The sequence below is a fragment of the Zootermopsis nevadensis genome, unplaced genomic scaffold (genome assembly GCF_977971745.1).
Source record: "Zootermopsis nevadensis isolate Lab colony 2312 unplaced genomic scaffold, Znev_1.0 Znev_ptg000004l, whole genome shotgun sequence".
NCBI classification, from domain to species: domain Eukaryota; kingdom Metazoa; phylum Arthropoda; class Insecta; order Blattodea; family Termopsidae; genus Zootermopsis; species Zootermopsis nevadensis.
The window spans coordinates 7,401,978-7,428,815 of NW_028259136.1; the positions used below are offsets into that span (position 1 = coordinate 7,401,978).

At 38.5% G+C, this 26,838-nt stretch overlaps 2 protein-coding genes across 15 annotated transcripts; one reads left to right on the plus strand and one right to left on the minus strand.

The window, feature by feature from the left end:
• Positions 1–5,597: 5,597 nt before the first annotated feature.
• Positions 5,598–26,755, plus strand: LOC110826491 (scm-like with four MBT domains protein 2). Of its 12 annotated transcripts, none has more exons than XM_087343053.1 (17): positions 14,257–14,549; positions 15,526–15,598; positions 16,121–16,194; positions 16,580–16,909; positions 17,670–17,759; positions 18,428–18,551; positions 18,854–18,981; positions 19,348–19,567; positions 19,951–20,224; positions 20,981–21,118; positions 21,476–21,769; positions 22,630–22,808; positions 23,141–23,335; positions 24,525–24,795; positions 25,602–25,851; positions 26,374–26,415; positions 26,620–26,755. In XM_087343053.1, the coding sequence occupies exons 2-17, from the start codon at positions 15,529–15,531 to the stop codon at positions 26,626–26,628; spliced, it is 2,688 nt and encodes an 895-aa protein (XP_087199179.1). In that variant the 5' UTR covers positions 14,257–14,549; positions 15,526–15,528; the 3' UTR covers positions 26,629–26,755. The 12 variants fall into 12 exon arrangements, with proteins under 12 accessions (XP_087199176.1, XP_087199172.1, XP_087199178.1 ...); XM_087343051.1 differs by having other exon boundaries at positions 14,258–14,549; positions 26,374–26,512; XM_087343047.1 differs by adding an exon at positions 15,369–15,441 and having other exon boundaries at positions 14,258–14,498; positions 16,124–16,194; positions 26,374–26,755.
• Positions 8,256–14,145, minus strand: mRF1 (mitochondrial translation release factor 1). Of its 3 annotated transcripts, XM_087343058.1 has the most exons (8): positions 13,994–14,145; positions 13,307–13,601; positions 12,702–12,787; positions 11,722–11,908; positions 10,920–11,083; positions 10,078–10,195; positions 9,125–9,261; positions 8,256–8,629 (listed from the first exon to the last, which is right to left on the minus strand). In XM_087343058.1, the coding sequence occupies exons 1-8, from the start codon at positions 14,009–14,011 to the stop codon at positions 8,417–8,419; spliced, it is 1,218 nt and encodes a 405-aa protein (XP_087199184.1). In that variant the 5' UTR covers positions 14,012–14,145; the 3' UTR covers positions 8,256–8,416. The 3 variants fall into 3 exon arrangements, with proteins under 3 accessions (XP_087199184.1, XP_021941360.2, XP_087199185.1); XM_022085668.2 differs by lacking the exon at positions 13,994–14,145 and having other exon boundaries at positions 13,307–13,797; XM_087343059.1 differs by lacking the exons at positions 9,125–9,261; positions 13,994–14,145 and having other exon boundaries at positions 8,442–8,629; positions 13,307–13,818.
• Positions 26,756–26,838: the final 83 nt, after the last annotated feature.

A 26,838-nucleotide genomic window follows, 5' to 3' on the forward strand; every position in this document is an offset into this window, starting at 1 on the left:
TATTATCCATCGTCTAGTAAATATAAAACGTAAAACGACGTTTCGGAGAAACATTTTATTTACTCTCAATTTTAAGCATGATCAGATCAGAGAACATGAGATGGGGGGGACATGAGAAACGAATACAAAAGTTTGGTCGGGAAGCCTGAAGGGAAGCGACCACGCGGGGGATAATATTAAAAACGAATCTTGGGAAAATAGAGTGGGAACACTTAGACTGGGTTAATCTGGCTCGGGATAGGGACCGGCGACTTTCTGTTGCGGGTTGCATAAAAGCCGGGGGCTTTCTTGGTTAGCGTGGCGACTTTCAGCTCGTATTGTACCTAACCTTGTTCCGGGCAGTGATCGATTCTTTGCGAAAGATGGACACCCCTGCCTTTTCTCACTTTCCCCTTTTATCCGCCTCCCGCGTTGCTTCTTGGATGATTCGATTTGATTTAGAAATTTGTTGAAGACTTCGAGAAGTGGCCACTTCTCCCAAACGTATAAAGTTCCAATGTGACTGTTATGGGCCCATAAAACGCGGAAGATGCGTTGTTTGGCCAAGGAGTGGCATTGGGTCAGTGGGGAGCGGCCCAAGGCTGTAGTGCCGCGAGTCAACTCAGAAACGCGCCTTCGAGAGCCGAAGGTTTTTATGGTAAAAGCCTTTGTCAGATATTTAAGTATGTCAGCGCTGAGAGTTCCTTCCAGGCAACAAATTGTCTCTTACATATTTTCGTGGTAGGATTTCATTTCCATGGATACGAAGCCTTGGATTGAAAGTTTCAGTTAACAAAATACGACAAGAGATTTTCTTTTCTTTTCTCTTGGTATCAATCACCAAGTATCGAAACAACTCGTATTAAAAGTGGCCTGTGTTTTGTATAGCCTAATGAAGGAACGCTGGCCTTGTAATCCTGGGGTCTCTGGTTCGATTCCCGGCGGTGCCCGAATTTATAACTTGTGTTGGGCAAGGCCGTGGTCTAGGCAACACGGAGTTTCCCTCCGTGGCATCCCAACAATTACTCCATTCACACACAGAAGAAGGCAATGGCAAACCACTTCTGGATCATCTGCCAAGAACGTATATGAACAGGTCCCAGTCCGAGAAAAGGATGCAAGGATCCTGTTCCTGACTAAATAAATAAGTGTCCGGTCTTGACTGAATAGGGTGTGTGAATACAACGTGAAAAAGCTGCCGTTATGACACAGGCCTGTAACGCCACTGACGCATCTGGTCGAGAGGGCCTGGTTATGGAACGTTCCTCCAACAGAGTTGGCCATAGCGGAAGGAGCAGTAGTAGATCTTCATTACGAGGCTGACCTCCTGCATTCTACGCCTCTGTAACGGACAGAGAGAACTACGTATCAGAGAGGGCCATGATTCATCCTTGCGATTTACAGCCAGCGCCTGGCTATAATTAAAGTCGCAGTGTTTCTACCTCCCATTTTGAAATTCGCGAATTTCGACCCATTCACAGTGTGTTCCGGATTTACAGCCACTCGACAGATCTAATAAAGAAATTGTAGAGCGTTCATTGCCAATCCATATATATCTCCCTGATGATGGAAGAAAGGATAGGTTCCGAAACTTTCGGTTTTACTGTTCGCGGCTGATGGGCCGAGAGGAGAGCTTCGGGTTGCATAATTGAAAGTTTTATTTACTTTACGAACAAAAGAGCGAAGCACACAGCAAGGCCTTCTGTTAATTCAGCAGGCAAGAGATATCCAGGAAGACCAAAGAACAGATGGAGAGAAGAATTTTAGTGTAGGCCCCAATTAATCAGAATCTTACAATCGTGTCAGTGTTCACGTATTACGTGAAGCTTTGAGCTTAGAGCGAACGAATTATTCCATCAAGTTCGCAATGAGTTACGGCAAAACGTTATCTAAACTCAGAGTTAGCTGTAAAACATTAGTTTTTATTTTATTTAACGACTGTGTTTCAACTGCGGAGGTTAAGTATCGTAGAATGTGAAAGGTTGTATGGACATCAATGATGAACACGCAAGAGACTATTGAAATTCGTCTCAGATTTGAGATGAAGATATCGATTCTTGTCTTATTACGCCTCGTAGTCTTATAGACTGCCAGCGTTTCGAAGGAACGTACCGCCTCCACCTTCGGGTTAACCTACAGGCATGAGACTCAGTCCGAGAAGGAATTTCAGCCAGAGACATGATGAGGGTAACGACGAGAGATTTTAAGACTGTCAGCACAGGAAACTTTTCGTAGATTTATCCTGACGACAAACGCGCCGAGACATTAATGTAATTTAACACTCGTAACTAAGCCCACCTTCCTTCGGATTTGTGTAATCAAATTAAAATAATGATACCCCCCCCCCCACAACATCGTCCCTTTTTCGACCTGGGGAAGACGCGGGATTATTTTATACGTTCCGTTTGCCTTCATAACCTGGCAGAACGACTCGCTCTCCGGATGCTTCCGTTAAACTAACTGGAAGGGATCTAATTTGCGACTAATTCCAGGCATGGAACCGGTTTTAATTGCAAGTACAAATGTTCTTGCCTCATTTAACCTTCATTTTGTGGGATTTCTGTCCAGCGAAAAGGAGAAATATATAACAGGTTTTAGTATGACGGATGCTCGTGAAAAAAGTTTCAGTTTTGAAGTCAAGCGTTGATTTAAAATCATTGCACGGCACGTAACTCCATTGTTACAATTCAACAATCACATTACACTTCTTGATTTATTCAGATGCTTCTCTGTTAATCCTATTTATACTGTTTAACAACGCACTGTTTTTGTTATGGGATTTACTGGAGGTGGTGTAAGAAGGTTCTATTATGAGATAGTATAGTTGCGTCATATTGTGATATTAATTAAAATAATTATTATATTTGTTTACCGTCAAATCACAATAAAATAGTAAGATAAGATAATTAAAATTATTAAAATATCATCTTATGTTCCATATCGAGCATTCGATTTACATCGATGTAAATCGAATGCTCGATATGGAACATAAGATGATATTTTAATCATTTTAATTATAACAATTATTTATTTTAATCCGTCTTATCACAATATTTAAAATTTCTTATAATTAAGATACTAAAATATCATCTTATGTTCCATATCGAGCATTCGATTTACATCGATGTAAATCGAATGCTCGATATGGAACATAAGATGATATTTTAATCATTTTAATTATAACAATTATTTATTTTAATCCGTCTTATCACAATATTTAAAATTTCTTATAATTAAGATACTAAAATATTATCTTATGTTCCATATCGAGCATTCGATTTACATCGATGTAAATCGAATGCTCGATATGGAACATAAGATGATATTTTAATCATTTTAATTATAACAATTATTTATTTTAATCCGTCTTATCACAATATTTAAAATTTCTTATAATTAAGATACTAAAATATCATTGATGTTCCATATCGATTGATCGATTTACATTATACATTATTATAATAATTATTTTAAGGTGCTATTAGTGTCGTTCCGGTTCATACGAGGGCTTCGTGAGAATTTCGTCATCACTAAAAAATGTTGCAGTTTTTAATTTTTGCGTGTGTGTTTCTCGCTCTCTTCGTTTGTTTGTTGATTTGTCATCATATAGAGCAGACGCGGTAACACATCTGACTTTGGATTCACAAACGCTGGGTTCAGATCTCTGCCAGGACACCGATTATCTTGATCATGTTTTTTTTTGTAGTTTTCCTCAGACGTTCCAGCATTTCCAAGTTACAGTTCTCATGGGCCGAACCATTTGGAAGCGTAAATGATATGATAATATTAAAACGATGTGAAATAATTAAATTCGCACAGAACAGTGTCCAGTGGTTCCATAAAACGCTGAGAATGTCTTGACCAGCTAAGCGACTGTCACTTGTGTGGAGTTCGTGTTGAGGGCAGCACTGCGCCATATCCGGTTTGCATTTGTATTGATCGTGTCGCAGTAACTAGAAAGCTGGCGGGAATTAATTAACTACGGCTTATTGCTGTGCTGTATAATTCAGTGAAACAACACACACGTGGGATGTAACTAGCCAGCACGTTCACGGGAGAAATGAAGACAGACGGCAGTGCCTCTGCTCCTGGTGCACGAAGAATGCCCCTAAGAGAGGGGGGGGGGGGGCAGGTGGAGCCCTTCCAAAAACGATTGGCGTCTGTCCTTGCTGATTAGCGAAATTTGGTTAACACCTGAAGGGAACATTTGTCGACTATGTGTGGATTAGAGCAGTGGTATTCAACCATTTTTGTTCGCGTACCCCCAGATATAATTTCTCTTCAATTTTGAACCCCCCCAAAGTTGTTGGTGTATAATTCAAGTTATAAATAGTATATAATCTACGTCTAAAATAAATTAAATAAATTACATTACTGATTATTCAGTGTTTATCATAAAAAATTTGTCAGTGGAACCACGGTTCCGGAGAATTTGACGTAAATACGGAAAGGAAATTTATATTTTGGCTTTATTCTAAATATTTCCTTTATACACGCTTTACAATTGAGATAAGTTTGATTAAGACTTTGCTTATTCAACTTGAATTAGTTACGCTTAAGATGGGTCTGTGGTAGATGAATGTAATGTTTTATAGGTAACAACAATGCCGAGTAAACACGACGTTTTCTAGGTAACCAGGTTACACTTTTTTGTCGAATGACCCTTCCTTATAGACGTATTTACGTCAATAATATTTTTTTAAAAAAATTTCACGTACCCCCTAAGATGTCTTCGCGTACCCCCGGGGGTACGCGTACCCCAGGTTGAATACCACTTGATTAGAGGATTGATATAAAATGGTTCTGAAAGAAATATCAGTTTTAATTTCGTCTTTCCATCTACCTTTCAAATGGTATTTTCCATTTTAAGTTTTCCGATCACTATTATCAGGGCGATCAAGCCCTGATGATGGAGGCAGTAAGTTCTTAAACGTCGGTAAAGTTCTACCAGACTACTCGACGCAACAACCCAGAAATAACCATCTTCAGACTCATCGCTTGAAAACCTCAGATCCTACGTACTGAAGAAGTCATTCAGTTTATAAAGCCACTGCCCACTAATCCCCCCCCCCCCAAAAAAAAAAGCTTTTTTTATTAAGGGCATTGTTGCTGGTCGAATGAAATCCACGATTTGTGTGTTGTCGGTTGAAAACAATGGAAGATCTTTTCTCACATAAGCCCCTTTTCCACCCATCCCGCTTTATATTCCCTATTCATTGTCTCTCTTCTGTTCGTTCGCTATCTGTCTCACTTTCTCTGTTCCAAATCAAATTAACCAATCACATTTTCTGGTTGCATGAACTTGAGACAAATACAGTTTCTAATCTGACCAATCGGTAATGAAAAAGCTGGCTTTGGTATCGTGACGTCATTCTATAATCCAATTGCCGTTCTCGTCGCATTAAACGATTACGTCTGCGTTCCTTTTCGGATAGAAGGTTCCTACGCGGACGTGCAAGGAAGCTTTCCATTGGTCTACATAAATGCACGGAGCTTCATCGTTGGTCGATATTACACGTTTCCACATCGCGTTCCTATGTTGACTCTCGTCTGTTTTGTATTCGGAGAAGACGTTGTTTACCCAGGACACGACAATTCATTATGTAACTGAATTACACCTCCCCTAGGCGAAATTAAACGATTAGTTAAACTGATTTCTAGAATGAATACGTAATTGAATTTCTCGTTAAGTAATCACATTGAACGGAGGAAACCGAATCAAGACGTGCGGGAGAGAAGAGGCAGAGGGGGATGGGGTGAGAAATGGATGGAGAGAAGATATAAAACAGTGAGACATCTTGCTTTTTCCGAAGGTGGCCGAATTTTATTCCCAGGTATTTCTTTATTTGATGTTTTAACTGCGATGGTCGAGGCATTTAAATTCTGTTTCACTTAACGTTAAAGGCAGCCGTCATTAGGCGGTTGGCACTCCTGTTTCATAATTCTGTCCCGGAGGCTGTTTCCTCCTGGTTGAGATTTTTCAACCAAATGTTGGCTGAATATATAAGATAGAAAGCACCTGCTCATTAACGCCATTTGCAATTCACCATTCCTTTCTACCCAATTGACTTTAATTAACCTGTGCGCTTTATAAATCGTCATTAAATAATAATAAATAAATTAAAATCCTAAATTGACAGTAAGAAATGCTATAATCTGCCAACCAAGTTAATACGTAAAATTGTTCTTTCGGACTTTCGCTGTCGTGATAAAGCTTTCCTAGCAGAAGGTGTGTTATCGATTGGGACTCGAAGTGCTGGGTGAGAGGGGAGGGGGAGGATTGGCCAGGTGACGGACGGGGTTGCTTTACCCCTGGTGTCCTCTCCTAAAAATCTAGAAGAACCCTGAAAGTGAGAATATGTTCCCGTAGCTTGAAAACAGAGAGCTACCATATTTTCTCGATTTTAAGTTCAAGTTAAATTTGCTGGAATCGGTGTACGTCTAAGAATCGATATCGAAAATTTGTGAGTGTAAGGTGAATCCTTAGGTCCATAGAACTGTTCATGTGACGGTAAACGCAATGAAAGCAACATAGAAGATGACGAGATTATTAATACAAAGAAGTTTTATGTTTACATATTGGCAGTACTTATTGTAATATACGTTATCTTTTCCTTCAAATAATATTACTGTATCACGGGTGCGTCATACAATCGCCATTATCTATTTAGAATTTTAAAAAATCTTTGATAACAGAAATCTACTCAATTACCCATACATTTTAAATAGCAATATCTCATTTCAAAGATAATATATTTTCCACAGAACGAACTAAACATATTTCATATATTAGGCCTGACGATACAGGCGGTAGGCACCTCTGAACCGTTTACCAATTTTTACGAGACGGCCACCTTCATGTTTTATGTCTTAGGCGTCCATGGCTTTCACGTGTTTAACATTTCTAAGAATATTTCGATAAAGAACATCATTTAATATTTTAAATGTTAATTATTGTAATATTTTAATATTTAATAAGAATTTATCGTGATTAGACGGACAAGATTTAATATATATTTCTAAGAAAGTAAAAGTGAGGTCGTACTAATGAATAGCTGAGTCTTCTCCGCTGGCTCCCGATTTCAGTGACGCTAGTGCTCAGACAGATTCATTCGGCCTCTTGACCAAAAAGACTTACAACAATTAATTACGAAAGTTTCCCCCTTGTTCTTGGAGGGAACCTTTTAGCTACTACAAGTTTTCCCCGCAACCCCAAAACTGCACACATTTAAAAAGTTAGCCAATAAAGCCACCACTCAACAGAACTTTGCGAGTTTCATAAAACGTTCATTTGTTACGACAAACATGGCCGTCTGAGTGGCAAAGAACTAACATTTATTAACTCGTGTTATACTTACCGGATCGTCGACAAGACTTACCTTTCTAGTTGTCAGCGATATCCCCACTACAAAATACCACGGAGTGAGGGGCATCAATAATCAGGCAAGAATTGGTTGGTGATAATTTGCTGTTAAGGGATTTTTGACCTTAAGGGATGATATTTATGAATATGTGTTATTATAGCAGATGCCATGGCGATGCTATTGAATGTGCTTACTTATTTAGATTTTTCCCATCATTCTTGACGGGCCTACTCCCAAGTGTCCCGCGAGATGACTAGATTGCACTCTTCTTTAACTATCTATTGCTCTAAGTTTTATTTTTTTGTAACATTTACAAAATCACAAAATCTTCTCTGTTTTGCTTCGTAAGATCTAAGGTTCTGAAAGCGGTGAGTACAAAGACGTATCACCGTGTACTCTGGTAGAAGTTTATCGACGTTTCAGAGGTCCTTGCTGCCTCCATCAGCGCCCTCATGGTGGCGGCAGAGGATGCTCATCGTGGCTTGTTTTAGACATTTGTTTGTTACCAACATGTCTCATGCCACCTCTAGATTTGGAATCATGTCGGCGTCAGGACGCTCAGTGTCATCCAGAACCACAAATTAGGCTCCTCTGCAGCACGAGCCAAATGCTCAAATATCCTTTGCACATTTCTCCTTCAATCAAATATGATGCGTACTTAAACGTGGATGTTACGGGTAAAAAAGGGGTCACAGCCCCACGGACAGGGAAGGATGTCGAACGGAGCAGTAAAGGCATACTTTTAAGGCACTACCCAAAAGTCTGCTTGGAAGAACTGACATAAAACCACGAGAAAGCTGAATCGGGATAGCCGGGGCCCACATTACTTGAAAAGAATACCTCACGAACATTACCACTGCGCTAACCTGCTTGGTGATGATAAATGTTCTGGTACGAATGAATCCAACAGAATTCAATCTATAAATACAAATTTATCTTTCTGAAACCACCTGAAACACTGTCGGCCATTAACGGACGATACACTTCGTCAACTTTAAACCATGTTAAAATGAATTTGAGAGATTTGCTCTTGTAATGCGCATGTAACTAATCAGATTTCTAAGCAGATTGCACTAGGGCTTTTGAGACTGCGCACTAGAAAGCACTTGCAATAGTCGGTCTCTATTTCTCATCATTTGCAACTGGCATATTAGTGTGTCGAGCTGCTCCCCGCCCAGAAGGAATCTGGGCATGTTGTGGAAAGCGCCGCTCAACCGGTGATCGGTTATACGGTCCTGGTTAAAATTGTACGTCCGAATCTTCTCCGACCTCAAACTGGACCCTACCTACAAGAACAAAAAAGAAGGCAAGGAAATGAGCACACGCAAATGACAAAACTGTCAAATTCTGATAAGGAAATCTTTCCTGCGGAACAGAAGTTGTCAGACTTTTCTGATTATCACACACACACGGGCGAAACAGCAGAGGATTTTCTGATGACTGGTGCTCCGTCTCACACAGTACAATGCAACAACAACTACAAAAAAATTGTCAAGAAGACGGTCTGTCAGGCCGACGTCCGACACACAACAGGATGCATCCCTCAAAACTTTATATCCAGACAACTTTATCATTATCAACTCTCACAGGTTAAGCCTCGTGACCTGTTCCAATTAAGAATTATATCTGAAATTATTAATCAGTTTCAACATCTGCCACGCCTCCTTCGACGTGTAATCGGCCTATCGCAAGGCCTCTGCCTACACACGATAGCGCAACACAGAAACAGAAGCAGAAATATCCACGTCTTGAGGAGGATTCACAATAAAAATACATGACACCTGTTGTTTTCTTGCAGCCTGCGTCCTCGAAGCCTGTGCCTCGACTTGCCGTTGATATATTCGAGCTGTCAGCGTCCGCATCGCGATCTCTCGGTTCCTAATCTGTGACCGATCCACCTGGCACTCCACGCTTACTCCTGTACAAACAAGGGGCGGTTTCACTTGTTTGTCCTGGTTGTGCGGATACATATTTATACAATTATAAATTAAAGTCTTTAACTTAGCGAACTTCGTGTGGTCACGTCTTTTCGCGAGATTACAGGACAAAATAATTATAAAAAGGTAGCTAATACATTTTTAAAGCTACCGGTAGGGCCTCCCTAGCCAGATTGGTCGAGGGGGAGAGGTCAGACTAAGACAGGTACCTTGCACCGTAAAAAGGAAGATGTTTCAAAACCTCAATCAAAGCCTCGGACAGACGGACCTAACAGAGGAACGAATGGAAGAAGAGAATTGAGGCCGCCATGGACCAAATATGGACCGGAGAGCCGTAGAATAAGAAGCTAATAAATGCTTTGAAAACGTGGCAAAGTCCAAATATTTGGGAACAATGGTAACACATCATTATCACATTCATGAGGAAATCCGGATTAGACTGAACTTGAGAAATTATTGTTAACATGCAATTTTTTTCTTCCTGTTTGCTGTATTGATAAAAAATAAAATTCACCTGGAAATTTTGTCACATACATCCAGCAACAAATTCCATAAAAATCTTTGTCATCTGAGAGATGCACACAGCTGGACAGACATCATGGCTTAATGTTTGATCATTCATACACTGAAGATAAAGAATCCATAAAAACTAAACTGAAGCCAAAGTTCTCTTGAATTGGTTACGAATCAAATTTACAAAAAAAAAAAAAAAAATTTTGAGTGTGGGCAACTTCCACACATGGAAGCCCAGAAATGGAGTTTCTTCCGCATTTTCAAAGACTACGTTCAATTCTCACCTGTTGGCAGATGAGTTATCCTCACCGCACTTTCAGTTTTGTTCACATGCTGACCACCTGGTCCAGTTGCGCGTTTTGTCTCTACGTGAAGGTCCTTGTCTTGTAGAACAACGTCAACCTACGACATAAAGTAACAGCCAGCTAAAAAACTACACTACGGAACCTGAGACACGAGGTTCTCATGGCAGCAAAGGTGTATATCTTGGTCTTGTGTGTTATGGCACTGCATTATCTTGCGCGTGGTTACCGGCGTTCCAGAGGATCACTGGTGACCACCTACAAGACCACGTGGCATCACAACCCATAAGACTACAACATGGGAATACATTAACTTTGATTCATTAATCCACTTTCTGAGTTGTGTTCTCTATACGGATGACCGTGCCTGTCAAACGCTGGGTTTTTGTGGCCCACAGCTTAATATAACTATCTCTAGAGGTGTCGTTCAGTTGCTACGCAGACTTCATTCTCATAACAATAAACGTACCCTTCCCTAATACCACTTACATTTTGGTAATTCACATCTAGCTTTATATAAATATTCTCCTACATTCCTTAATTGAAATGTATTGATACAGTTTATTAATGTCTGATATGCTACCTCGCCATTAACAAAAAGCAGCTCTGAACATCGTTCTGTTTCGACTACAGCGCACAGAACAACAACCCAGCAGGCAACCGTCTTCAACAGATGTACATTTTATAAAATAAAGTGAAAATCTGTCTGAAAAAAATGGTTAAATGCTTTAAATGAGCAGCAAACTGGAGTCTGTGAAAGCAGAATATTGTGGTCTAGTCACATAACTATAAACTGCCGTGTGGCCAAAGTATCTTGTTATTACCTCTTCCGGTTGCAGTAGGACAGCAACAGACACCGTGCTGGTATGAACTCGTCCGGACCTCTCAGTTGCCGGCACCCTCTGCACCCTGTGTACCCCTGCCTCATATCTCAGATACTGGTACACTTCTTCGCCAGAAACAAGCAAACTCGCATGGCGCAGACCGCCTAATTAAATACGTGTGTGTGAAGATAATTCTTTGTATAACATCTTCACTGACTACTTGGTAATAAAACACCGCTTATTCCAAAGCCTGCCACCGGACCCAACCCTGAGCTATTTTACAGCCTTGAGTCTCATTTCATTTTAATATTATCTCCATCTTCCATGTGGCTACTTCTCAGAAAATGTTTCCTCACTCTCTGCACATATTTCTTGTTCCCCAATCCAAGCTGAATGTCAATCCCATCAAAGCTTTCTGAATGTAACACTCCTAATAAATGTTGGCTTTTCGTACATTACGAAGTTTCTCAAAATATTCTCCATTTAATTCATACAGTGGAATTCCCACAAGACATTCTTGATTTCAAGGACCTATTTGATCACAATAAATGTTCTCTGTTTGACTCATAATGGTCCACTAGAACTTATACATCTCAATGCGTTCAGTGATAAACTGGAACGGAACTGCCACTTCCTGGCTCCCAGCTGGAGCTGCTCACTGCGCCACAAGATCTTACTGACATAAGTCAAGCATCGCTTCATAAAAACAATTAAATCAAGAGATGCTGATAATTGTGTCTGTGACAGTTGCGTCTGTGTTTATCAGTGAACGCACTGCAGTAGCGTTTCGCCTTCAACTGACCTAAATCCGAAAGGTCAAGATGACCAACCAGCATTTCCCAGTTTTTGTATGTTATATAATTACAGTACATGTCAAATAACTCTCTGGCAAATAACATGGCCTCCTGTCCACCAACGCCAGCAGACACTTCAAACACAATGTCGCTGCAGCTGTCCTCTTCATCAGGAGGAATGAGAGCTGAAAGCAGCTAGAATATAAGATTTTATGTGTTTATACTGATAACTTATACATGAATTAAGATGCAGTTCTTAATGTAGTCAGGCAACACCAGAAACTTATCTGACTAATCAAATATTATTGCTCAAGATATAAGTTTTTGTGTATACACAGATTCAAACACACCTCGAAATATCTAGATCAGTGATTTATGTTTTGGCATACATAAAAAGAAATGCATTACAACAAAATTTAACCATGAAAACAAACAAATGCAAAAATTTAAATTAAAAATCTTTGTATTTTGCCTCCACTGCTCCCTATCAACACCATATTGAAAGTTCAGTGTTAACTATAAAATAAAAAACTAACATATTCCAAATGGTAAATTTTGTGCTAAATCAGAAATTTCCAGCTACAGACGTACAACAAAGGAAAAATTACAACAGGTGCTAACTATATGATGAAACGTGTTAACTTATTGTTAATATCATTATCATTGTTGTTTATTCATGCTCATTTCACTTTTTATGCTTTTTAACTCATAAAAAAAATACAGATCCTCCCCAGGTGATTTAGCATAATTCTCATAACAAATAGTGACCATTTCATCTAAACTGCATTGACCAATGAATCTTTGTACTTGAGACATATTTCCTTTGAAGAACCAAATTCCTATATATTATTTAAATAAACTTCAATATCAAAGAGTAAATCTGTGAAACAAGACGTGTGTTTAAAGCAACTATCATAAGTATATGATTAAATAAATTCCACAGTCATTCTTCATTATTGCCTTCTAATATAATAATTAACTTACGAACCATGTTTTCCAAAGCCTTAATTCTTCGAATGTATAGCTGCCTTTCTTCATCCACAGCAGACTGAAATTCTTTGTCTTTGGAAACATCTGAAATGGTACAACCATTCTGGTGTTAAATTTGTTACTTTCTGAAATATTGCAGTATCTCATAACAAATGTAATACTAAAAATTTTAAATAACCCAATTCCATCTTAGACTCAGAACCACGTATTCATATTATTCATATGTACACTTTGCTTTCCCATGAAAAGAGGGGTTTCCAACTAAGTATGATATGGGTAAAGATTCCCTAAATGCAATAGGGAAAATAGGGGGCATGAAGGTAAAGCTTCAAATATTCTAGACCTACATACTACATGTGAGTGAGTGATCAGCTTCAGATTTTGGCTACTTTATCCCCAAACAAAAATAAACCTGAAGCCCACTGGATTTGATGTTCTTAAATTAATAGGCAACATAATACATTCAACATATTCTTAATACTCTGAAATACTGATGTCAGGAAACAGTGATTTTATTTGAACCAATCTTTTTTCACACTGTACCACCAAAAATGAAACCACAGATTGTTACCCCAATTTTCTACGAATATAACATGTTCTAACCTGATGTTAATTCCTTTAAAGAAGTTAAATTTTCAGTAAGTGCATTTCTTTCCTCAATTATATTAATCACAGGTTGTATTTCAAGAAGTCTTCTTTTCTTGTTGCCCTCATAGCAGTCATCTTCTGTTTTAAGTGTATTGAATTCCATTATAAGATTTTCGAGATACATTTTAACTGCAGGATTATCAAAACTGACACAAAATTCCTGCTGTGTACAAAAACCACTCACAGCATTTTGATGAAGCATGTGCTTGTATTTTGCACACACCAGCAAAGCTCGTGGTGGTGGTGGTTGCTTAAACAATTTCAAAACACACATATTTTTCAGACACAATCTCCATGCAATATTCATGATTATTAAATGACTGTAGGTTACGCTATGGACACATAACCTACAAAGCATGCATATACCATAACCTAAACCGTAAACACTATGGTCTGCAACCTGCCACACCCATTGGTCCTCTACTTTTCGTCTGCTGTAATTTTTCAAAGTTATTAGTTAGAAAGATGACCATGCGTCATTACATCAATATTAGACTTTGTATCCCTCAAATCAGTTTAGTGTGTCCTGACTTAAGTAAATATTTGTGCAATTTGTAAATAATTTAAATTGTATTTATTAATGCAATAATTAAAATGAATTTCACATTATTTTCATGTTTCGTGGGCATTATGCGGTCTTACCTTTACTAAAGAAGGCATGGTGTTTGACGTTGTATTAAAATGGCGGTTTTAAATTTTTGACAGTAGGCTGCTATTTCTAATTCAGATCTTATTGAGAATTAAATTTATTCTTCCCTACGACCGTGAGATCTTTTTTTTTTTTAGGGCGACCGAAGTGCAATATGATATTTTCATTATCTTAATGTTTGTCTTTTCGCGCACCCAGAAGTATGGGCAGTTAAACAAACCGTGGTGCGTAGGTCATAATAGACTCATTTCAATTTTTTTGTAATAAAAATTGTGTTCTGTAGTGTTAGCTATTGTAAGGAAATCCCTGAGAAAGCCAGAGTAAAGCTATAATGACGTTTGTAAACTGTAATTACTTTCGAAGAACCAAAGGTTTTGCTCCAAGGAACTTCTACGAGAAAGAAATGTAGTCGACCGTAGCAGTGTAATCTGCATACACATAAATAATGCGCGCCTGATCCTGTTAAATGACCGAATTAAAACTGCAATATCCTATTGTGTCAGTAAGAAACTCTTCTTTACTTTTAGTTGCGCTGGGAATAACTTTGTGGTAAGTTAAATAATTAATTATGATTGATGTGTCTGTGAAAAAATCACAGTAAAAATTTAAAACGTTTGCACACATTTTCTTAATATGACACTAACAGATACTACATCTTGATTTAAAATATTTTTCAATACTAGTTATGTAGAATAGATGCTTGTAAGTGAAAGCTAGAATAAAATTACCATGATGTTATAAAACTGTACATAAACGAAATACACGAAAACTTTAGACTTTCTCGTTAGAAATTTGTAGAAAAATAGTATCTTTTAAATTGATCATTTTAAGTCTGGAGAAAACCATAAATTTATAATTCGGTCTTTATTTCATATTATTTATGGAGAGAGATAAAAAATATTACTTTTTATGTTGGTACATTAAATGCACAATTGGCATTTTTCTTACCATGAATAGGACTCCTAAATATAGCAACAAAACCATTCATTTTAATCTTTCCATGTATTTGTTACATAGAACACTTAAACCTATAATGTACAACTTCTCCGCTCTTTTACTATGACTTTGGAAAGGTTGATATTGGAGTAAGACTGAATTATTAACAAGAAAAGCACTACTTAATAACTCAGTTAATTTTTGTCATGAAGCAAACCTTACTCAATAGCATTTTTTATTCTACTTTGAATGTTTATGTGAACATCAGAAATAGATTCAGGATATGTTCTGTAGCAGGTGACTGCTGCCCAAAGGCCATTTTTTCTCTTACTCATTTAGCATCAATGAAATTTATTTAGGTAGGTCATAATGCACTGTACTATGAACATATGAAGTCATATTTTATTATAACTTTCCCTCTTTCCTTCATAGCATGCACAGGTGCATTGCTGACTTGTGTTGTTGGTGCCAATTCCATCCAATGCCATTCTCCCCGTTTTAATCTGTATGTAGAAAAGTGGTAATATTTTTTTCTAACACTTTTATTTGCATATATTGTTTGAGCATGTATGTTATTTTCTTGTTTCAGAAAATGACTGGGGTTGATATGGATGCCTTGGAAATTAATGCTGATCCAGAAGAAGAGAAGAAAAATTATGATGGTGTGTTTTCATTGGTGGCCATAATTGCTGTGCTTATCAGGAAAATTAGTCAGAACTTAATTCTGGAATTTTTTGATAGCATAATAATACACAGTTAATTTTTAGCCACTTTTGGATGGAATTCATTTCTTCATCCCCATGTCCAGACTGACTGTAGGGCCCACCTCAGTTTTCTGTTTTGTTAGTACTGGGGACTGTGACTCCAGCTCTCAAGTGGTTGCAGCATAAAGCCAAGCACTCATCTGAGGTTTAAGACTGCATGGAGTTTTACTTTGACTTCCTTGCTTTGCCGTCATGGCATAATGCTTAGTTGCAGGGCGGCCTTATCTTCTACAGTGACCCGCTTTAATCAATAAGTATAATTTAGTTTAGGTTGAATACTGAATGGCAGTTAGTAACTAGCAAAGGTTCTAAGAAGTTTTCAGCATTTTTAAACCTTTATTCTTAAAGAAAACTAATAGTACAAATTAATGCTACCCATTTTGTAGTTTGTAGTAAAACATTTATTTTGTTATGTTCCAGAAGAACATTTTGTATGGCATGATTATTTAGAGTCGACAAATTCGGATGAAGTTCCACAGACATCATTTCTTCATGTAAGTTTTATCAAACTTTTAATACTTACTGTTTTACCTTGTGTCATTGTCCATATTTAACAGCATGATTGCATTAATGGTCATGGTTTGCACAATTTAGTGCAGACTGACTACTAATAAAAACACATAATAAAGTAATCTTAGAACTTAGCACCTTAGGCCATTCATATTAACTGAGGCTCTCGTGGCAGGTACTGGGGTCATACCTTAGTCTCATACTTTAGCCTCATGTACAATCTATCATTCAAAATCAACCTACCATTCAGTATTATATAGCAAATGACATTAATAAGAAACACAAAAATTGGTCACTTGGAGCAGGAATGGCTTTATTTAGCACATCTTCATACTTACACTGATGTATGAATTGATTTTCCTGTATCAGGTTGAGCAAAGCCTGCAGAATGGTCTTCATGAGGGCATGATGCTAGAAATTCCCAGCAGGGTGACTCCAAATACTTACTGGATAGCAACCATAGTGATGGCATGTGGACCATTGCTTAGGCTGAGATTTGTCGGACAAGAAGCTGATCGGACGCAAGACTTTTGGTACGATCTTACCAAAGTACAGGTGTACCCACTTGGTTGGTGTCGTGATCATCACCTCCGTCTTCAGCCACCGAGCGAACTTTTACCAAAACTTCTGGACTACGAAGCATTTGCCATACGAGCCTTGCAGAATGCTGTGTCTGTGCCACCAGAATTGTTGTCTGGTGTAAGTACTATTTAAATTGTTAAAATGTTTGACCTTTCCTTGCTAAATGTGTGGAATTTAGTATATCACCTGTGTCGACAGCATTGGCCTCCATTCTGACACCCATTCTCATTTCCTTTGTTATTAATTTAACGTATGGAGTATACAGACAAAGCATGTATTTACAGGTTATTACCAGATTTTTTTTTTCATTTTTCTATTATGAAAAGTCATTCCAGTATGTTGTATGGTGTCTGTTGGTCGTTAACGATGGAACAAACGAAGAGCATCTGGAAAGGAGAACTGTGTTTTCCGGTACATTATGGGCATAATGAAGATGTTGAAGGAAAACTGTTAATAACAGATATCAACAGGGTGATAGAAAGTGTCAAAAGAAGTCAGATTTTACTGTGTTGGTATAATTTGTGCCATTTCACCAAATTCTGTTTGGATTAAACTAAGATAGTATTCAACCTCGTCACTCTATTTTATTTGTATTTGTTCCAGTAGTAGATGCTAAAACATCTATTGCTCATGGTTGTGTAAGATTTTTTTTTTTATTATTTTAATAGACTTTATCGATGATGATTTTGTTGAATTGGGTCGTACTGTATGATACCAGACAGAGGGAAACAGAGATAAGTGATCAAAAGGATTTTATATATAGAAGATATTTTGTGTTATTGACAGCATGTATATGGCGGAGTTTTATGCACGAGCAAAGTAAATTTAACATTGTAGTCTGTTGCAGTTCAAATGTGAAAAATGTGTGCTGTTTCAGGATGGCTTCACACCAGTTGACAGGATCAAACAAGGCATGAAGGTAGAGGTACAGGACAAAGTAGAACCTTATCAGCTGTGGGTTGCTACGGTAAGTTTTTTCTGGTCATCTTAGGATAGATTCTTCTGCCATCTTTAGCTCACAACTGTACTTCAGAAGAGCTAGTCTTGTGGTCTTGCACATGACTAGCAGGATTTTAGAGATATGTATTGCCTCCATCTTCAGGGTCTCACTTTATGTTGAAGACAGAGGTGATACATCTCTCTCAAATGCTGTTAACCGCCTGCAAGACCGTGTTTTGTCACAGCCCAGAAGACTACAATTATCCACCTAATTGGATGTTAAAAAGCAGGATTATATATTTTTTTAATCTGCTTGTCAATTTGAGTCTTTTCGTTCATAAGCACGTTGTTCATCACTTCATCCATGAGATATGGAATATTATATTTTGATAGGCATGTCAAATTTTATAAGTAATAGTATGCCAGTAAATATTAAGATTTGCCAAAATGTCCTTTTTAATATTTTCTCTTAAGAACCGTTGGTCGAGTTCCTTTATTGGTTGAGTGTTGTCAGAATTATTGAACATATGTTAAGTTAAAAGAGATATTAATTTTTCTTTATATTGAAACTTTACATAACTTTTTACAACTATTAATTTGTTTGCAATAAACTTTAGAGTATATGCTTTATTTGTAATAATTTTGTATGATGACTATTCATTTATTGGCATACAGTAATGTACTGCTTTGCATTAGATAATAGAAAATGTGGGAGGCCGGCTACTTCTGCGGTATGACACGCCAGATTCCTCCTCTCCGGACTTTTGGCTCTTCCACAGTTCTCAGCGGCTCTTCCCAATGAGTTGGGCCTCACAAAAAGGTAAGATACGGTGGCATAATCATTATTCATTGGCTCTATGTCCTTACTAATACAATTTCAACAATAAAATTTATTGTAGTTTTAAGTGCATGTATTATATTAACGGTACCTGTTCGGATATCACAATGTGGTTCCTTTCTACAAGTCCACATGGTGTTACTACCTAGGAGACCAACATTGATATTGTCTGGTGATGTATTTTTATAACTGTTTGGAAAATTTTCTAATCTTGCTGTTAGTAGATTCCAAGATCTCAGAAGTAAAGGCACTAAGTGTGGAATAACATTCGTCATGGGTTGTAGGTTCCCCGTGGTCGCTACACTGGCCAAGCCACATGAAGACTCATCATGGCAATGAGGAGTGGGAAGCAGTAATGGAAATGGCAAAGGAAGATGCACGCAGAGTACCATTGCCTCCTGACCTTTTTGAGGTTTGGAAGTTTCTAAGTAACTGTCTGGTAATAGAGTCCAAAGTTTCAACATCGCATGTGATAAAGTGCACCGTTAGACATGATCTTTTGCCACATCAGTCTAGCTCACACTCTTAAAACATGTCCGTAAGGCTCGATTTAAAAATATTCTCCCAGCTTTTTTGGTGTTCCAAGTGGCTACACTTCAGTAAACGTTAAGCACCGAAATAAGGGATAACTGTATATGTACAAGGTACCTGTCAGCTATGAATCATAATTGCTGAGTAGTAGTTGACTCATTTTGTGTAATATCATATATGAGCAAAATTTAGGTAACAAAATGTTGTAATTCTTTGTATATCTTGGATTTGATTTGTTTTATTTCAGAATTACTATTACAACATTCCTGTTCACAAATTTACCATTGGAATGAAATTAGAGGCAGTTCATCCTCGCAACATGGTTGAAATATGTCCGGCCACTGTGGTTCGAGTATTCCCACCATATTACTTTATCATCCAGATTGACAGTTATGCCACGGTGGAAACTGATGAGACGGAGTCATTCCAGCTATGCACAATAGAGCACCCGTACATATTTCCAGTTGGTATGTACTAATTAATGGACTCAGTAGAATGTCGAGGAGTTAGCTCATGTATCTGATATATTGATCCTTACCATTATAGCTATTTAAATTTGATTTCAAGACCCCTCAATATGTTACTGAAAGACTGGTCTTGACCATGGTTTGGAATCTTCGTCTAGCACTGGGTCTCCTCTATAGATCCACCCTCGCATTGGGAATAAACAGAATTTTGCCATATGGGAATTCACCCCCTCAGATGCTGAATTGCAGAGCGAACACAGGTTAAAAGTGTTGAAAGACTGAGGAGGGTAACAATTTTATAGCTTCAGTTAAAAATTATCTACAATTCTCATCTTTTTTCCATTATTATTTGTAAAATTACTTAATACTGATTTTATTTATAGGCTGGGCCCAGAAACACGAGCTTTGTCTGACTCATCCTCGAGGCTGGACGACAAGTAAAGATGAATTTGATTGGTCAGAGTACTTAAAAGTAACAAAGTCAAGTGCTGCTCCAGCTTCATGTTTTCCTCAGCAGAAGTCAGTCAAGGATCTAGGTTTTACTCCGGGAATGAAACTGGAAGCCGTCAATCCAGAGAACCAACATCAGATTTGTGCTGCATCTATCGTCAGGATTATTGATCATCTGTTGTGGATACATCTTGAGTCCAATGACAGGTTGAATCTGTGGATGGAATAATTTGTTTTTCCATGTCATAGTTGTCACTTCTTGGAAGAAGCTAAAGAATTTGAACCATTACATGAAGATGAAGAGACTGAGGCAGAATGCCATGCACCTTCTCTTCAGAAGGTCCCAAAACCATCCTGTTATTCATTATAGAATCTTTTTGGGTATTTGAGGGGCCAAACACTTCTCTGTTACATATAGCAGTGCCCCATGTTAGCAAGCAGGCAGCTGTGGGGTTAATTGGAAACAAAATTATATATTTTTTATTTAAAATTCATTACATTTTATAATATACATTCATTAAACACTACAGTTTAGATTTCAACATAGCAAAACATAATTTATTAAATCCACTGAAAAGTTTTCTAATCCAGGTCTTCATGTTTATTAGCATGACCCAGTCTTCTGTTGCAAGGTTGTGTTGTGGGTTACGTGATATACCAATGACAGAAATGTTTTTACCAAACAATGTCTTCCATATCACCACCCATGCATTGATTTTATGTGTTTTGCTTTCATTTTCATACTTAACATTTCTTGTTGGTGTTGTCTTTCATACATAAAGAATGGAATATGTAAATGTTGAGGGATTGCATGATTTCACAGTGAAAATTTAGGATGCATGAATTATACTAGGACTTTTATTATGTGATTAAATATGGCAGATACATATGTTTCAGACCACAAGAATATAAGACGTGCTCATTATGTCAGTGTTGTAACCTTCAGTTTTTATGTGATTGCAGTTTTCACCCAAATCATATAGTGAGCATGGATTCACATGACATATTTCCTGTCGGCTGGTGTGAAAGCAATTCTTACCCTCTGAAACCTCCACACTTGTACCAAGTGCCAGTGAAACGTGAGCAAAATGAGATGACTGTGTAAGTAATAAACAACTGGAGCTTAGATGGCGCCTTCATCATCAGGGTGATGGGACCTTATTACTCTGATGATGGAGGCAGCAAGCACCTTTGAAATGTCTGCGAACTACCAAACTACACAGTGAAAAATTTGAGAAGACTGTCATTTTCAAAAGAAGGGTTATTGATCATTTGACTCAAGGAATTGCTTTGTTTAATGCTCAGTTTTACCGTTCCAAGTCATTGAATTTACATTATTTAAGATTTTCTCAGTTTAGTATTCAAATCTACTGTCATGCATATTAAATGGCAGTTTCACTTGTAAGTAGTTGTCGTTCTGAAGAGCTTGTTACCAGAGTTTGATGCTTCTTTGTGCAGAAGTGAAAAGAAAGATGCGAGTGCTTCATCCAGTCCTCCACAACAGCAGCAGCAGCGCTCTTACTGGTGTCCTAAGATCTACTTCAATCACAAATGTTTTTCTGGACCATTCCTCAGCAAAGGAAAGTTAGCACAGCTGCCCAAAGCTGTGGGCCCTGGTCCAGTTACACTTGTAATGCGGGAAGTACTGTCCATGTTGATATCCGTGGCATACAAGTCCAGCAGAGTGCTCAAAGAACTGCAGACAGATGGAAAGCCCAAACCAGGCATGCATCTGGAAATACTCAAGGCCAAGTGAGAATACTTCCTACACTTTTTACAATAAGTTCTTGGAAGAACTTACGATATATGATTCCTGTGTAGTGTGTAGGTTTATACCCGTTGCCCCACTCACTTTCATGGTGTGATTAGGCACAGAAGATATTTTTATTGCCTTTCAAGGCTACATTCTCTTAGCTTTCTTTTTTTCTTATTATTTGATTGATGTGCAGAATTAATCCAAGTGTAATGATTCTGTACACTGCCACGGTGGTCTAGCGGTCAGAACGCTGGGCTTGTAATCCTGGGGGTCCCGGGTTCGATTCCCGGTGGTGCCCGGATTTATAACTTGTGTTGGGCAAGGCCGTGGTCCAGGTATCACAGAGTTTTCCTCCGGGGCTTCCCTGGTTTCTCCGTGGCATCCTAACAATTACTCCATTCTCATCATCATTTACACATGGATCATTTGCCAAGGAAACATATGAACAGGTCCCTATCAGAGGGAACTTGTTCATAATGTCACCAGGGGTCGGCTCCGACCCGATGGCACAAAAAAAATGGTTCTGTAAAATTTCTGTCCCTTTCTGCATTTAACCTTTTGAATCCCAGTACTAACTATACGTACCACCTGATTTGACGGTAATTCTATTTCCCCCCACAGAGTGTATTTGTTGGTTTCATATTATTCTTCGAATAAACAGCGATTTCCTTGAAGACCATTAACCAGTTGATCTTTGTAATGGTGGAGTGTTCTTTTTGTGGTATGGACTGAATTCTTAAACAATATTTGGACAAACTTTGTCTTCAAGGGGTAAAACAAATTCTAGTGACATGCCGTGTAACACTACTGATGTGCATTTACACAACTTGCATCATCGGCTGCCTTTGGTTTGCAGGTACAAGAACAACACTTATCGTGCCAGTGTTGCTCTTGTTACGTCTGCTGATAAAGTGCCATCCTTCTGTGAGGAAATCTGTCTGAAGCTGCAGGTGTGCCCCTTCCTGTTTGGACCTATTGCCATTGGAGAAAATAATTGTCCAAAGAACTGCAGTACTCTCTCCAAGACTCGATTCAGTAAGTTCTGTATTGAGAGTTGCACAGATTCTGTTCTGTTAGGTATTTATTAGTAATTATCACCAAAAATGTTATTTCTTGTTAAAAACACATAATTTCTAGCAGAAGACAGTGTGAATTATATTTAAGCAAATATGGTATATAAACCTTTATTGGCTTATGTTTGGTCCAGTTGGCCATGAATTGCAGTAGCATACAATTAAACCATTATATCCTGTATTTAATGTTCAACCAGCAGCCCTGTATATGGGGATTTAACTTCCATATTCCAGTATGATAAAACTTAAAATGTTTACAATAAACACTGCTGAATTTGTCCATCTTACCTCCAGCTCAGTATTGGGTGCACGGGAAACGCAAGATTGGGCGTCCTAAAGGAGAGGCAAGTAATATAATTCCACGGCCGAAGAAGAAGCGAGGACGCAAAAGACTGTTTGCCAGCGCAAAGGTGGAAACAGAATGTGAAGCTGTACGAGAAGAGAGCAATAAGGAATCAGCTGATGTAATTCAAGCACCTAATTCTATAGGTAAGTACTTTCACTGTTGGCAGCGGAAAAATTACATGAAATAACTGTCTGTTATTCATGGTCTCCCTAATACTAAAGTTTGTGTGTCTTGCAATGTTTCGTCCATAAACATGCAAGTGTATTATTTCTATACACCTTATTCTACGTATATCCTCCAGATTGGGATGATACTTGTTCTAACTTCACAACCCATTCTGAGTTGTCATATTACATTTATGTGTGTTTCTTGCTTATACTGTGGAGTGAGTCATATTCCTTGGTAGAGTGCTTGATTCACAAACTGAAGAGTGAGTCATTTGAAACTCAGTTTGTACCTAAGATATTAAGGGCCCTTTCACACGTGGCTCATGTGAGCGGCTCACATGAGCTGAAGCGACTGCTGGGGATAGGAATCCCAGCAAAATGCATTGGTCCCTTCCAGACGAGAGCCGGTGAACCTGTGTGAGCGGCTGATGAGCCACTATGCAGCTCTCCCCTCTAGTAGTGGCTACTGACGAGGAGAGTTTTGCCTGCTTTGACATGGAACCCTTTCACACGAGGCTTAGTGAGCTGCAGATCAAGCAAGTCTAGCCAATGCATTTATACAGGAGGGTCACATTGTGGGGGGGGGGGGGGGGAAACTCCAGTAAGTTGTTTGTAATAGGTACTATTTAATAATAATTTATAATATTTATGCTATAAATATTACTATTACTTCTTCAAGTTCCAACATGATTTGATGAACGCTGCTAATACACTGAAAATGTGTTGCTGGAGGGACTGAGTGAAGTTGTTAACTCTAGCGGAGGGTCATGTAAGCCAAACTCTGAATTGCTTATCGCCTCCGCATGAGCTGCATACCTTCTCAGTGAGCCCCTCAGTTGAGCGGCTCACAGGCTCACGTGTGAAAGCAGTCTAAATGTCTTTACATTTTTGGTGGCTCCTACTTGTTCTGACCTTGACACTAGATGGGGGTGAGTGGTCAGTGTCATGACTTAGCTGCACTGTACCCCCCAAGGATGCCCACTGGATGGGTGGCTGGGTGGTGGGTCACAGGGCTGGCCTGGATGCAGAGGCTAGAAGAATGGTCCTTTATTCCTAATGAAGATTGAACCCTGGTTGTCAGTGCGTAGTAGTAGTCACTGTACTGACTGAGCTGCCCGGCTCATAGTAACTAGTATAATGAAGAAAATGTTTTTCTTTAACATAGAGAATACGACTTTGTCAGGTAATGACAGTGATGCTAGTCAAGATATGGCGGATATGTCTGCTGGAAACTCCCCACCAGAAAGTGCTGGCAGCAGTAGCAGACGTAAATATTGCAAGAAGGAGTTCCCACGATCAGAAATAAAGACGAGGGGTGCCAAATTGCCCAACTTTGCGCTGAAAATGCGTGCTGGTCATTGGACACAAAAAGAGTGGAAGGCGAATTCAGATGATATTTCACATGTCGACACAAGAAGCAGTAGTTCATTGTCCAGGTAGTAGAATGTTTATTACAGTTATTATAAGCCTTGTACTGTTGTCACATTAAGTATGAGAAAAGTTGTGGAATTGAATTTCACATGTACTTATTTTATGGACTCTAAATATCTTCTATAGCGATGTCAGATTTCTGATTTAAAGGTAAAATTAATATTGGTGTGAATGTAAATGATGGTGTAGGGGAAGAGATGAAAAAATTGTAAACTTTTATTTGCAATTTTAATAGCAACATTTCATATTTTAATGAATGTCTTGCTGATTTTTGGGCAAGGCATCGAATGTTTTTCCCATTTATCACCTCTGATAAAAAGTTACGGGTCAGTCTTCATGAATGTGATGAATATGAGGCCTGCATTGAGGTTCAGAGCCTGTTTCAAGTTGTGGGTCCTCTCTGTCAGCCACCCTTCTACCACTGGTAGTAGTTTAGTCTGTAGTGCCCTGACTATTTGACTAGAGGCTAGAAAGATTGTACTGTACTGTAGACACATTCCAATTTTCATTAAAATCGAACATCAATAACAGGCACTTTGCATGTGTATCTGTGTGTGAAAGTGACTAGGTATGGAATCCCCAGGTTACCTTGGTTACCTGAAGAATCTCCAGTAATCCCTACAGCCACATGGAAGATTCCTCTGTGTTCATGTTGTCAGACCATTGCCTTACACCCTGCCAATGCAAATTGCACTCATTCCAGGCAACTCTGATGTCAACCACCATTTGAAAAGCTCAAATCTTAACCTCAGTTTCAATTTTTCCCATTGTTAAATTCTGTTTCTGCAGTTCAACAAATTATTCCTTTCAGCAATGGAGCAGTGAAAGTAACTGAGAGAACTCAAGAGTCCCCAAACATTGTACAAGCTGAGGATAAAGAAGCTGATGGACTGAGTAGCATTGCTTCACTGCGTAGCAGGGAAAAGCAACCTTCTCCCCAGCTACTGGGTGATCAGTTTGAGCTTGATTCAAACCCTCTACATTGGACTCAAGAAGACGTGTACCAGTACCTCATAAAAACAGATGACTGTGGTGATGTGGCACAAAAATGCAAAGATGAGGTACGGTACATTGTGGAAGAAAACTTTTAATATTGTAGAGCAGAGGTTTCAGACTTGTTTTGGTTAATACCATACTCTGTTATATTGACTATCTTTATACCATCAACCACTAAAACAAACTGCAAGATACACTGTATATTGTGTTGATTTAAAGAATTTATATTACAGTGCCTTGTCTGCTGCTGCATAGCAGCCAGTTGATACAGGTGGGCCTGCATCAGTCAGCCTGGACATGAATGATGAAAGTATAATGTTCTGCATGCTTTTGAGTGTCTCAGATCCAGTTCTGTAGGATGTTGATGTTGGTCGTCTGGGTTTAACACCACGTGGAATTGTAGATATGTTCCTCTGAAATGTTGGTATATACCTACAAGTCCACATGGCATTACAGCCCGTAACCAACATCGACAACCTCATCACTGTGAAACCCTCATATGTCATACAGTGCTCTAGGAGTTCACATGTTGAATCCCATTTATTGGTATTCATTAAATAATGTTTATAACTTTTGTTCTCTTACAGCTAATTGATGGACAAGCATTCATGTTGCTGAATTTTCCAACGGTGAGAGAAAATTTGTATCTTGGGTTGAAACAGGCGGTTAGGCTATGTAAACATGTAGAACGAGTGAAGCTTGCATTTTACCTTCAGTATATCACAGGTAGTGAACCGTAAAGATTAAATTATTATTATTCATTAATTGTGTTTTTTAATAACTGCCAACTTTTGATATTTAAGTACATATTTATTGCAAGGAAACATCCACAGGTTGAATAGAGACCTTCTCAGATACAAGAGAAAGTTAACAGTGAAAGAACTTCAGGGGAGAGAAGCAGAGTGCTTGATTCTTGTACAGTCAGCTTTCCATCTACAATTGTGTTTTAATAAAGAAAGATTATGGGTTCTCCATGTATGCATCTGCCTGTCCTGTCCCAAATAATATTTAATCCAGTGCACCAATTTTTGTGAATTTTGTTGTGGTAGTTG